The sequence below is a fragment of the Pinus tabuliformis genome, chromosome 1_2 (assembly GCF_031772625.1).
Source record: "Pinus tabuliformis cultivar Carrire ecotype Pingquan chromosome 1_2, CPIR1, whole genome shotgun sequence".
NCBI lineage: Eukaryota > Viridiplantae > Streptophyta > Pinopsida > Pinales > Pinaceae > Pinus > Pinus tabuliformis.
The window spans coordinates 1,136,550,618-1,136,565,566 of NC_142298.1; the positions used below are offsets into that span (position 1 = coordinate 1,136,550,618).

General features: G+C 35.2%; 1 protein-coding gene across 1 annotated transcript; it reads right to left on the bottom strand.

Annotated features, from left to right (window-relative positions):
- Positions 1-11,281: 11,281 nt before the first annotated feature.
- Positions 11,282-13,212, bottom strand: LOC149210174 (pentatricopeptide repeat-containing protein At3g28660-like). The gene is made up of 4 exons (XM_089398896.1): positions 13,004-13,212; positions 12,550-12,690; positions 12,262-12,339; positions 11,282-11,702 (listed from the first exon to the last, which is right to left on the bottom strand). Exons 1-4 carry the CDS (start codon positions 13,210-13,212, stop codon positions 11,282-11,284), a joined length of 849 nt encoding a protein of 282 aa, XP_089255022.1.
- Between the last annotated feature and the right edge of the window lie 1,737 nt (positions 13,213-14,949).

The window sequence follows — 14,949 nt, forward strand, 5'->3', positions numbered from 1 at the left end:
TGCATCATTTACAAACATCATAAAACATTCATGCATGATAAAACCGTTTGAATGATTTTTATGTGTATGCCTACGAATCTATTGGTGGAGTGATGGCTCATAAGCGTTTGGGAGGTACGCCAACTGACAATAACCGGACTAACACAATGACTCATCCCCAGATGTGACCCTTTAGGAATCTGCGCTGCAAAATGCCCGAAACTGCGATTTCGTAGCGCAGACAATTATAAATTAGCAAAATGCGTTGCAAAATGGCTGGATGATGACGCGCTGCGAAAAGGCTAAAACATAATTGCGCTACAAAATCAACCAATAAAATTGCGCTGTGAAAATACAGAAAGGTCCAGTGGCATGTACAAGATAAGACATGGCTTATGCAATCATGATGGAGGATGACCGATAGTATAAGATAATGATTCACATCAAGACCCTTTAGAAACATGACCCCTAAGTAAGAAACATAGGACAAAACCCATTTGACACCAATTTTTTGACAGTGAACTTTGGACAAAAATTATATACATGTAACTGTAGTTCTAGGTGATAACAGGAAAATTAACAAGTTTGACATTTTTCATACCGAACTTTTCAAGTACTCTTTTCACATACGTCTGCTATGATAACCAAAGATTTCCATTTTTCCTGTCTCTATATATCTCCATGCCCAAGATATGTTTTGCCACTCTAAGATCCTTCATATCAAACATCATAGAGAGATGAGCCTTTAACCTATTTATCTCTTCCATGATTTTGCTTGCAATAAACATATCGTTAATGTACAAGATCAACATAATGAATATTCCATTAAAACTCTTAAAGTATACACGATGATCATACTCACTTCTAGTAAAGTTCTGGCTCACCATGACAGAGTCAAACTTCTTGTACCACTGCCTGGGAGACTGCCTCAGGCCATACAATGATTTCTTGAGCTTGCAAACTAATCTTCCGTTGCGACCTTGTACAAAACCTTCTGGTTGTTCCATATAAATCACTTCAATCAAATCACCATGTAGAAAGGTTGTTTTAACATCTAACCATTCTAACTCAATATCAAGTAATGCAGTTAGTGATAACATAGTACGAATAAAAACAAGTTTTACGATTGGTGAAAAATTCTCATGAAAGTCAATACCTTCAACCTGAGAATACCCTTTTTCTACCAGCCTCGCCTTATACCTCTCGATACTACCATCATCATTTCGCTTCAATTTGAAGACCCATTTGTATCTGACAACACTTCTCCCTTCAGGAAGTTCTACAAGATCCCAGGTTTTGTTCTTGGCTAAGGAATCCATTTCTTCATCCATAGCCCTTTTCCACTTTTTTCTATCTACATCATTCACTGCTTCCTGATAACAAGAAGGTTCCCCATCTCCAGTAATCAATGTAATAGATGAAGCAGAATCTTCATACCTTTTGGGTGTTTTTCTTTCCTTTGTAGACCTTCTTAGAGTGATTGGTTGATGATATGGTTTTGGAACTTCAACAATTGTTTCCTTTGCATCTTCTTCACCTTTTTCTGTAGAAGTCTCTCCTTCCTTTCGACTTTTTGAAAAAGGTTTAACCTCCAACTGAACTTGCTGATTTGGCGATACCTGTTCCTGTTCAACTTTTTCAACACATGATTTTAAAAAATGAAGATTCATCAAATGTTACATCTCTACTAATGACTATCTTATGCGAAGAAGGATCACACAACGTGTATCCTTTCACCACATAGTCATACCCAACAAATACATAACATTTTGCTTTTGGGTCTAACTTTGAACGTTGATTCTTTGGAATAAGAGAATAAGCATCACAACGGAAAACCATTAAATGTGAATAATCACAAGACTAACCTGACCAAATTTCTTCAAGAATTTTCCAATTAATGGCAACATAAGGTGATCTATTAACTAAATTACAAGCAGTAGATACTGCTCCTGCCCACAAATCCTTTTGCAGGTTAGCATTGTTGGTCATGCTTCTAGCTCTTTTCATAAGAGTTTGATTTATACGTTCAACAATAACATTTTGCTAAGGAGTATAAATAACAATCTTATGTCTAACAATACCTTCATCCTTACAGTATTGTTCAAATTTTAAAGAAGTAAATTCATTGTCGTTGTCACTTCTTAAACATTTAATTAATTTGCCTCTTTTCTTTTCCACCATAGCTTTAAATTGTTTAAAAACATTAAATACATCAACTTTCTTTTTCAACATATAGACCCAGAATTTCTGGGAGAAATCATCAATAAATGTTAAGAAGTATAATGCACCTCCATAAGATACAATAGGAGATGGTCCCCAAATATCAAAATGGATATAGTCCAAAATTTCCTTACTATTATGACTTCCAATTTTAAATTTTTGTTTACATTGTTTACCATATACACAATGATTACAAAAATCCAACTTCAAGGATTTCAAATCAGGAAGCAACTTGTGATTCATCAATACCTGAAAACCCTTCTCGCTCATGTGACCCAACCGTTGATGCCATAGGCGAGTACCTTCTTCTGCCTTCTCTGATACAATCACTACCTCACTGACCTGAGTACTTCCTTTGATTCTGTAAATATTTCTAATCTTTTTTGCCTTCATAACAACCAAGGTACCTTTTGAAACTTTTAGCACTCCATTCTGACATGTAAACTTGTAACCATTTGAGTCCAACACTCCCAAAGAAATCCATTTTTTTCTTAATTCAGGTACATGTCTAACATTAGTTAATGTTCTAACTGTATCACCATACATTTTAATTCTGATATTTCCCATCCCAACAGTCTGACAAGATACATTATTTCCCATAAACACATAAATACCATTCACAATTTCATATGAAGTAAACCAATTTTTGTGTGGACACATGTGGTGAGAAGCACTAGAACCCAACAACCAATTTTCATAATTATAAACAGGTAAAGCTTCACCTACCATACCCAATTCAATAGATAAAACTTCAATAATCATACCTGACTCAACTTAATTTTCTTCCTTCTTTGGGTTTTCAGACTCCTTTCGTTTCCAGCAGTCTTTCTTGAGGTGTCCAATTTTGTTGCAGTACCATATTTTGGCTTTACACTTCTTGCCCTTTGATTTTGATCTAGAATAATTCGTTGCTTTCTCCCCTCCTTCCATTGACCAACCTCTGACTACCATGGCTTCTAGCGTGGAGGTTTCAATGTTGGAATTCCTCCGTACATCTTCAGATAACAAAGCTCCCACAACTATATCAAATTCCAAAGATTCAGTTGTGCTCAAACTGATAGAGGTTACGAAGTGGTCCCATGACTTAGGCAGAGAACACAATAAAGTGATAGCTTTGTCTTCTTCCTGAAATTTACCTTCCATATCTGAGAATTGACAAATAAGTGTATTAAGAACATTTAACTGTTCTATAATTTTTGTACCTTCCTTCATCTAAAGATTGTATAGTTGTCTCTTTAGATCAGGTATGTTGGCTAAAGATTTGGTCATATACAACGTTTTCAGTTTTCCCCATAAACCTGATGTCGATGTTTCTTCAACAATGTTGAAGAGAACTTCATCCACCAGGTACAACCTGATGGTACTAAGAGCTTGGGCATCCAAGTCCTCCCAATCCAAATATGTTATCCCAACATGTTTCTTCTTCACCCCGTCTATTGCTTTGTGCAACCCTTGTTGCACCAACGAATCCCTAACTTTCAGTTTTCATAAAGCAAAATTGTTCTTTCCGGTGAACTTCTCCACCTCGAACTTTGCATTCGTCATTTTTTCCATTTCTTTCTATAAGGTTAATAAAATTTTGCTTCTAGATTTTGCTTCTAGGGTTTATCTTATGCTTTCAACTAGGGTTTCTTTTTTAATTTGATTTCCTACAATTTTTTTTTGATTATGTTGCCCCTTTATTAACTATTAATAAATTTCCATAATTTCTTTTAACCTTATTCAGGCTTCTGAATACAATTCTTTAAACCCTACTCAACAAATTCTTTAAACCTTACTCCATAGGTTAAAAAAATAAATTGAGATTGCCAGTTGTTTTCCAGAATCTTCAAACCCTATTCCTTTTATTTTTCTACAAATTCACCAGCGCTAAAAAAAATTCAATTTTCTGTTGCTAAAAAAACAAATTACTCTGCGTCCTCCTTTCCCTTTGACAGTGGCAACATCTTTCTCGTCTGGTTGGGGTTTCTAGTAGCATGGTTCATTCAATTGATGGTGGGCTAATACAACATTCCCCTCTCACTGATGGCTCTTTCTTTTTCCCACTCGACAACCTCTTCCCTGGATAAAAATGAAGTGGTGACTATGTCGTTGTGTTTTCAAACTTCAACATTCTCCAGCGACAACTTAAAGTGAAGGTCATGAGATTTCTTAACTAACAACAACCTCTTTACAATCGCAGGTGACAGTCATAGTAGCAGCCATGGCAACATGCTCAGGTCTCTTCTCGACAGCAGGGATCTACGCAAAATTAGTAGTTTAAACAAAAAGGAACATAGCACACCACATATCCACTTTTAAACTTCCAGACAGGCTCAAAGATTCCAAGCACCGACGGTTCTCGTCACTCCCTCTTCAGCTCACTACCTATGCGACGCTCTGCCTCTGCCACTCTCAACTATCACTGTTGGGACTTATCTTATGTGATTTTCTCCACAGGCTTTGGGCTCTTTACCCGATGGCTACCAACTCTCTGTCATTTTTCTTTGACCAATAGAATTGCTGTAGTAACCCTCCAGATTCCTCAACGTGACAGAGCTTCGACCAATGCTCAGGTAAAATCCCCTAACTCGACTCCTTTGGTGCTTTGATACCACTTGTTGGTTTTTTGAGCCTTATCATTCAAACATACAAGGAAAGACATTCAAACATACAAGACAAGAAATGCATAAAATGTCAAATTGAATCAGACATTAACACAAGTTATTTTACGTGGCAAAACCTTGACAGTGTATCAAGGAAACCTCCACGGGGAAAGGGATTGGAAACTTATTAATCAAAGATGCTTTTCCTTGGTTACAAGCCTCTCGGGCAAGACCAATTAATATGGGATACTTAGTTACATAACTTATTCCCATTATAAAACTGATTGATAGTAAAAATAGATTTACCTAGATAACTAATCATTTTTACATTGTTATCACTTCAACATCTCTCTCTCAAGACCCCTCTCTCTCTCTCTCAAGTCCTCTCTCTTCCTTTCTCTCCCCCATCTCTCTGTCTACCCTCCAACTCTGTCACTATCTCCATCCCTCTCTCCCCCACTCCTTTTCTATGTCTCCCTCTCTCTCACCTCTCCTCTCTATATTCCCTCCTATCATCTCTCCCTCTCTCTCCATCTCTACCTTGTTTGTCTCTCTACCTCTATCTCTTTATGTCTTTGTTCTCCCCTCCCTCTCTCTCCATGTAAAGTGAGGGTGAATATCCATGGTTAAGAAACTTGTTATATTGTAAGTTTATTTTAAGTTTTTTAGTGCTTATTAATTAAATTTAAATATGGTTATGGAATCATTATTAGTCCCTGCCAAGACAAGACTCTAATAATTGATTTGTATATAGATCACTATTAGTTTAGAATTGACCAATGCAAATTATAATGTTTAAATTTGAAAAATAAATATTTATTTTCCAATTTTATTAGAAAAATAAATTTCAAACATTTGATTGGACCATAAATTGAAGGCCTCATTGTAACATTTGCACAATATAATGCCGTGTGGAATTGGCTTAGATATTTTATACCATAATTTATGCATATGGCGTAATTTCTAACTTGATTTGGGGGGGCTAAGCTGACCTGCAAAACAAAATTATAATATAACAAATTGAATTTTATTACTTTTAACTTTTTATTATTAATTGAGCCAAGGTTTAAATGTTTACACTACAACATCTCCACATGCTTAGCTCTATATTGCTTTAGCCTTTTATTATTTTTTAATTGAGCCATCGTATAAATGTTAAATGAATGCATGAATGAATATATGAATAATATTTTAATGTCCACGAAACTAAAAATAGTCTATGGGACTACTAACCTCCCCGTTTTTTGCCTTTTGCAATTCAATCCTTTTCTTACTCAAATTGATGATGAGTTGACCAAACCTTTTAACAGTCTCCTCACTAAAAAGACAATGCCAAGGAATTGATGCTAACATAATACCATAATTGTCCACGATGTCTCTGAAAGCATCACATTCCAAAATGAAATTATTTTTCGATTCCACTGCCCCAAAAGTGCAAAAAGTGCACACCCGTTCTTCCTAAGCTTCTTTAGGTCTCTTCCACCACCGAAGTCGATATGAGTTAGTTCTTAATTGAGCAATAAGCATATTTTCTCTCCACAAAATGCTAGCTCCAATGAACTCTTTTTGTTGGGAATCACAAATCAGGTTGAATCCCTGAACGTAGTACTTCTTCTTTCTACCCAACTCTTTCCTCCATATAGGTTTACAAAACTTCTCCATTAAAAAAATCTTTAACTCCTTGCTATTTGTGGGACATGCATTGAGGTAAATATTCCATTTTTTTTTTTGTCTCATCCATGATTTCTTTCTTTTACTAATGCCTTCATTGAAGATAAATTTCAGCCATCTACCTACTCCCATTTGCTCAATTATTTTTAGATACCTTATAAGACACACCATAGCAATTGCTTCGATGGGAGTTGCCCCTGTTTCACTCAACATTATCTGATAAGGAACCCAATTTTTTATTTTGAACTTGCTCATGATCAAACATTTTTGGATTTTCTCAACTTGTTTCCATTTTGAAACAGGGATGCTACTAGCGCACAGTTCACACCCATATAATACCACTAGACAAACTAGGAGTCCAAAAAAAACTTGAATCGTTTTCCAATCTCATAAATATGCCTCTCTACATATGTTTTGAAGTGCATATAATGTTTTCCACCCTCCTGAATGTTTATGCTAAATGTTAAACATTTATGCTTACACATCTACCTCTATATTGGTTTTTAATTAGAGTCAACATTGACATTAGATTAAATTTGTTAAATGTTAAACATTTACGCTAGACATCTACCCCATACTGGGTTGTAGAGAGCCTATAGGTGTAATTAATGAATATAATTAAAATGACAAAAAAAATCATAACTACTTTGGAAATAAATATCAACCTTTGATTTCTATATACTAAAAATATTCTAAAATATTTTATGCAAGTTAAATCCCTACCATCCAACTGATAATTATTTATAATTAAATTAAAATTTTGGAATCCCTATTCTAAACTAGAAATGCCTATTGGCATAAATATTTTGTGGATATTCTGTAAATGTCAAATGTTAAATGCCTTTAAATACCTGCCATACATCTATTACTTACTGATAATTAAATTTAAATTCTAGAAACCCCGTTCTATAATAGACACACTTATCAAAGTAATAGTTGATTTAATTTTATAATTTATGGAATACATATGTATATTTAATTTGATCTTAATATTTGTTATTAAAAAAGTAGGATACGATAATTATGAAGATTTTGTTTGTTAAAATTTAATGTAAATGAAACAAGAGGAAACAATTAGATTGATATATACTGAGTATTATAAGTATCATAGAAATGTAAAGTACAACAAAATCTAAAATAAAAATAAAAGAAATTCAAAGTTCAACATGGGAAACAAGTTTGTAATATATTTAATATGTTATAAATATATTACCTTCATAGATTACACATAGTTTATCTTTCCAAACACACATTGTTATTGGTGTGCATAACTATTTAAACTATTTATCAACACTTCCAGGAAAAAAATTAAGTTTGATTTAAAGTTTGCACAAATGTTACAATAGATATTTGCAAGTCCCAATTCCATATTAGCTCTTAGAGTGAGCTCATTTGGTTGAAACCCCATTACTAAAGCACCTTTGATATTGAGAGGTCATGGGTTCAATTCTCTCGACACTACCAGGGTCAAGCTTCGTGGTTGAGCTGATAGGAAGTTGATCCCTTCGGGTGGATCTACTTCAATATGTTTGGTACAATTATTTTGTGGATGTAGTGGTCACCGATCTACCTAGATATGCATGGTACAAATATTTTGTGGACATAGTCCAATTACATATTTGATGACATAACCACATTTTGTCACATGACTACTACTCTCCTCATTAGTCCCTCCCAAGGCAAGACTCTAGCAATCAATTTACCCATTGATATTGTTATTTTAACATTGAACATTGAAATTTATGATGTTTAACTTTGAATTATTTTTTTTGATATTGTTAAAAAAACTATTTTTCAAATATTTTACTGGATAACTTATCTTATTGTAGCCTCAACATACTATAATTCCATGTGGATAATCGCCTCACATATTTAATTAATCTCATAATTTACTAATATCATTGCTATATTCATGCATGATTTTAAAATATATGTGTAATTTAAAATATATTTTTGAATGCACATAAATAGATTCAAAGCCATGAAAAACACCAAGGGCAATTGAATTTTTAGATTAAACAACATAACTGATGCATTTAAATAAAGATCTTTGTAGGATTTTCGTTAAAATTAATAGAAAAAATACCCTGAAAAAAAAGATCATTTTATTAATTTAAACTACACGCATTTTTTATTCTTAAGCTTTGCAAGAAAACCATCCAAATTTAAAATATTTAAAATACTAAGTACCTAGGTAAATATTTTTTTTACCATCAATTACTTCCCATTATAATTTAAACAAGTCTTTGTAGTTACTTCTAACTATAATTTAAATAAGTTTTTGACCATTATTAGTTTAGCATGGACCAATGTAACTTATAAATAAATATTTAATTTTCAATATGATTAAAAATTCTATTTTCCAAACATTTGATTGGACCAAAACTTGAATGTCTTATTGCAACCTTTACGTAAGAGTATGCCATGTAAATAACAACCTCACATATTTTATGTCATAATTTATGGATATAGTTGCAATATTCATGTGTGATGATTTTTTATTCTTAAACTTTGGGGAAAGTAAATAACATATTTACCATCTTCCTACCATAATTTAAACAATTCTTTGCATACAAACTCTATAGAAATATGATGTGCATACAAAATCTATAAGAATATGATGTAAATAAATATATTTACCAAGAGTTCTTTTTCACCGTTATTTTATGTAAGTGCAAGTGTAAGTAAGCCAAACTAAGATTGACAAATATAAGTTATAATTTTTTATGCAATTTTCATTTTTACTTTCATTAGATTGGCAAAATAAATTATAATTTTTAAGGAGTTGTCTATAATGCGACTTTTTGGAGATTCCGGTGACGGAATCCGGCGGAAGAAATTGAGATTAAATCTTGATTTGTTGCAGTTAAAATGGTTTTTTAACTGCATATTTGGATTCAGCACCCTCGAAAACCCCTGGGACGCTTTCATTGTGCAGAAACTAGTTATCAAACTTGCGATTCCAATAAATTCCTGCCAGATTTCGACCGGAAAAACCCGCTGAAAAGGCTTTCAAAAAGTCGCGTTAGACAAGTGCAATTTTTAATGCAATTTTCCCATTAAAACGCACTAAATTACACTTGTTTACATAGAAATAAATTTACAAGTACCAAATTTCCTTCCAAAATACACTAAATACATTTACATATAACCACAATCTAAACCCATTTAGATATAAACAAAATCTAACCTCTTTCATCTTAGGTGTTCCCTTCCCCTGCTTCAGGGTATGCTAGTTATGTTGTCGCAAGTCAGCGATTTGAAAAGTGGTATGCGGTGAAACGTTCAAATGCTAGACGACTTTAAATGGGAGTTGTCTATAATGCAACTTTTTGGAGATTCCGGGTGACGGAATCCGACGGAAGAAATTGAGGTTAAATCTTGATTTGTTGCAGTTAAAATGGTTTTTTAACTGCATATTTGGATTCAGCACCCTGAAAAACCCCTGGGACGCTTTCATTGTGCAGAAACTAGCTATCAAACTTGCGATTCCAATAAATTCCTGCCGGATTTCGACCGAAAAAACCCGCCGAAAAAACTTTCAAAAAATCGAGTTATAGACAACTCCCTTTAAATGAAATTGCTAACCACTTTCCCGCTCACTTCAACGAATTGGTTTTCGTGAGCCTTTTTAGAAAGAAATTTCTCGAGAAAAACGCGTCATGTGCGTTGGTCTTTCTGAATTCTTTGTCCGGATAACAACTGTAACATTAAGATGCTATTAAACCATGCCACTTGTCATCCACGATATCGATTCGTGCCAACCAAACCACATAAAATTGCCAGGAACTTGTTGCTGCCATAGTTCGAATAATAAATCAAAAAAAATATATGAAAAATAGAGGTGATAAATTTAGTTCGTTCACTCTACTGGAGGACCCTGTTTGCAGAGCGAGACACAAAGTCCGAAATCTACCGGATTTCAGAGCAGTTTTGTTGTCACTTTATTGGCCAATATTGAGAGAGACATAGCGCAGCGAAGGCCGAGTGTGCTAGTGGTAACTTGGGGTCGGGTCATCCTGCTGCTAGCCACTTTGCAATTGTTCCTTGATCAACCAGCCCATCGTGTAATTCCAAATCTGTGGCAGTATGGCATTCTTCGATCGTCCACCTCTGCATCCACCAGACGATCGTGTAATTCCAATCTGTGGCGGTATGGCATCCTCGGATCCTCCTCCTCCTCTGCATCCACCTCGTACGCTAACAACAATTGTTGTGTATGATGTCTTCATTGACCACCGTGGCCCTGATTGCAAGAAAACATTGGCCACCTAGATCTCGGATCATCTTTGCAAACACTGATTGCGATTATTCTTGGACCGGCAGGAATTGTAAGAGGGAGATCGCTTTAACTTCTCAAATGGAATGCGCTATTGAAACGACCTCCGCCCATATTGCAATTTTCTCTCCACGATATGCCGAATCAAGGTGGTGTTTGGCAATTTTCTCTCCAAGATATGCCCAATCAAATTGGTGTTTGAAGGAGATCCTGTTGATGGTGGAATTTAAGACAACTATCATTCTCGTATCCTATGGCGTTCAACCATCAAAACTTCGGAGGACGCAGCGCAAAACTGGACTGTATAATAGAGTCTTGAGCATGCTCTGCTGTAAGAGGGGCGAAAATGGAGTATATGGTGGATCCCTGCTGGCGCTCGAAGAGAAGAAAACAAGCCACCGTCAAACTGGTCAGAAGAAGCCGCGATACGACTCCAGCACTATTAAAGAGTGGAGGGTGGCTCCTTTTAATGTTAGAGGCATAACCCGTTTTGACATAGAAACAGCTATAATGGGTGAGAACTCTGATTCTTCCTTTAGCCTTAGTTTTAATTTATTGGATTGATATATGGCATTTCTGACTCGTAATTGAACTCTGGATATTGTTTGGTGACGAGCAGCATCTTCTCAAAAGGCCGTGAAAGGTTTTCAATAGTATGTCTGCTTTGAGTTGCAGAAGCGCTCAGATTCCTTTGGATGCTTGACAAACCTCCAAACTCGACTTGTCGGTCTGCTCTCCCTTGGCTGTTTGACAAACTCGAGTGTTTTGCCATATACTCTCCTATCTCTAGATTTTTGTGCTCTACAGGCACCAAGAAACAAATCCATACAAAGGCATCAGCTTTTATTGGCATTTTCTTGATAAAGTCTGGTGCTTTGTCTATATAGGCTGCACGGCCAAGGTCAACCACACAGCTGTAGTTCTCCACTGCAGGTGTGATATTGTAATGTATTCTCATACAGTATAGGCTGCACGGCCAAGGTCAACCACACAGCTATAGTTCTTCACTGCAGGTGTGATATTGTAATGTATTCTCATACAGTTGATGTACTGACAGCCCTCATTCACGATTGCTGCATGTAACCATGCAGAGAAAATACAAACCAACATAACATGGGCTGGTCTCGTCCTAGAGAGTTTCATTTGTTCAAAGAGTTTGAGGGCTTCATTTCCACAGCTGAGCAAAGCATATCCTTCAATCGTTATCCATGAGACCTTTTATCGTTGTTATCCATGGGGCCTTTTATGCATTTTGTGAAATAATTTGGTGTTGTCTAACTATGAGATTTTTTTGGGGGAGATTTTGGTTCGAATCTGATAAACTGTTTTTGTCAAATCTTTATTTTTTTTTGGGTTTTAAATTGGGTTTCTGATCGCGTATATGAATTTGGCACCCTTAAAAACCCCTGGACACCTGAATTGTGGAGAGTTTAGAGTTTACGGCTCAAACTTGTAATTTGTGATTCTGCCAAATTGTAATCAATTTTGACCGAAAAAGATACTGAAAAACCCTCCAAAAAGTCTAACCGATAGCCCACGGCAAATAATTCACGTCTTATGCATGCTCCCATGTTTTGCACAACTTTATCAAGGCATTTATCACAGCTATATCAGATTGAAAAATCCATCTCTGACTAATTGTTCATGTATCCCAAAGCCCTGTTATAAAGCTGCTAAGTTGGCACATACAGAGGTAATACTGGAAAAAGTTCTTGAATCTGGCCTAACCCCTCCCAATTGCATATCTTGAAAATGTTGCATATCTTGAAAATGTCTCAGGGCCTCAGCTGCCTTCCCTGCCCATTCTGAGCATACCCTGCAATCAATGTCGTCAATGATACAACGTCTTGTTCCCATGTTTTGCACAAGTCTATCAAGGCATTTATCACAGCTATATCAGATTGAAAATTCCATCTCTGACTAATTGCACGTGTATCCCAAAGCCCTGTTTTAAAGCTGCTAAGTTGGCACATACAGAGATAATACTGGCAAAAGTTGTTGAATCTGGGCTAACCCCTGCCAATTGCATATCTTGAAAATGTGTCAGGGCCTCCGCTCTGTTCCCTGCCCATTCTGAGCATACCCCGCAATCAATGCCGTCCATGCTACAACGTCTGGTTGATGCATTTAGTTAAACAGTTCAAAGGTGCTCTGAATCCTCCCACATTTGGCATGCATGTCTAACCACAATGACCTCACACTGATTCCAAATTTAATTACATTCTCATGAATCTCCATACCCGGATGCAGAGCTCCCAAGCCAGCTCACACTTGGGGAATACTAGAAAAGGTTTTCGAATCAGCCCTCACATTTGCCAATTGCATTTGTCTAAAAGAATGAACAGCTTCTTCACCATTGCCACTCTGTGCAAATCCTGCTATCATCGCATTCCATGACACTAGATTGCATTGAGGCATTTCATTAAATAGTTTCAGAGCCATGTCAAGCAACCGATTATATGCATATCCTGTGATCATTGCCGTCCAGGCATATATATATCACTATGGAGTATCTGAAAGAGCCTCTGAAACTCGTTTGGATTCCCTGACTTTGAATATCCCGCTATCGTGACAGTCCAAAAGATTACATCTGGTTCGGATATTTTGTCAAACACATTGTGCGCAGTTCTTATGAACCCACATTTTGCATAAGCGTCTACTAAAGCATTAGCCACAACACGATCAGACTGAAATCCGCTACTTATAATTTTCTATGCATCTGCATGCTTAGTTGCAGAGACGCTAGCTTGGCACAGGCTGGAAGAACGCTAGCGAAGGTGAATTCATTGGGTTGCAAATGGGCTCGATGCATTTCGCCAACGAGTGACAATGCCTCCTCAACTCTATAGAGATTGCAGATTTATGAATATTTTCAAATCTCGAGCAAGAACTTACTCCTCCCCATTTCAAATCCAAAATCTATAATCGATATAAACTTAAGTGATCCCAGATGCGATTTTATTTTAGACAAACTCGGTATTCTTTCGTTCATGGCCTTCATCATTCAATATTGCCAAGCTTCATATTTGAATTTGATGTTAAATCAAAGAATATCTGATCATTTTAGAGATCTTTCCACAATTTCCCAATTTCCAATGCGAAAGCTTTCACCAAAATTCATTTATGCACTGTTGGTTTAAAGCAGGTAAACCTATCGACTCTGACCAAGTTGCCCTTCTTCAAAGAGTGTGTTGTAATGTTTAATATACTTATGTTTCGTTCAATTGCTGTAATGTTTAATATATTTATGTTTTGTTTGGTTTAATGGGTGGGGAAAAATGTTTTGGAAATTGTAAAATTTCTAATGAAGTTTAATTTTTTTTTGGTAAAATTACATGATAAAAAATTTTGGTCAAAATTTTTTCTTATGTGATTTCTACGAAAAGATTTTGCTTAATTCATTATGGATCACAGAAGCTTGAATACAGAAAAAAGTGTAATAATGTAAATAAGTTAAATACTTTAATAAAAATAAGTTTTTATTAGAGATGTTAATGAACATTATAAAAATGAAATGGAAGAATAAGAAATTATGATATATAGTTCATAAAAATGAAATGGAATAAGAAATTATGACATATGTTTTTGTGTTGGTTGAGGGGTGAAGAGAATTGATTATTATATATTTATTAACATTCATATCAACAAATAATGTAATAAAATAAAAATAGAACTATTTTAAGGTTTTTCTATTTCATATATAAGATTGGTCTATACAAAACATTAAGTATAAGATTGGTCTATATAAAACTTATGCTTTTGTGTTGGTTCAGGGGTGAGGAGAATTGACTATTATACATTTATATCAACAAATAATGTAATAGAATAAAAATGGAACTATTTTAAGGCTTTTCTATTTTATATATAAGATTGGTCTATACAAAACTTATAGTTTCATAGAAGGATTGAGGGTTCCAAACTTTGACTTCCTTTTTCCATAATTTTTTTGGATAGACACTGGTAAGGTGTAAATTAATTGGTTTTTGTGGGATTTAGCCCTCATTAACTTTGAGGTTCAAATCTCATCGGAAGGGGTTAAGGGTGACAAGTGCAGATAGGCTTAATCAAGTTCTCATACAATCCTATTGACAATTTCTATAGTGGCACTCGCTTAGGGTTAGCTTAGTTCTAAAATAAATAAAAAATTGGTTGATACAAAACTCTATATGCAATTTGATAATATTAAAATGTTTAACCCACAACCTGTAAATTACA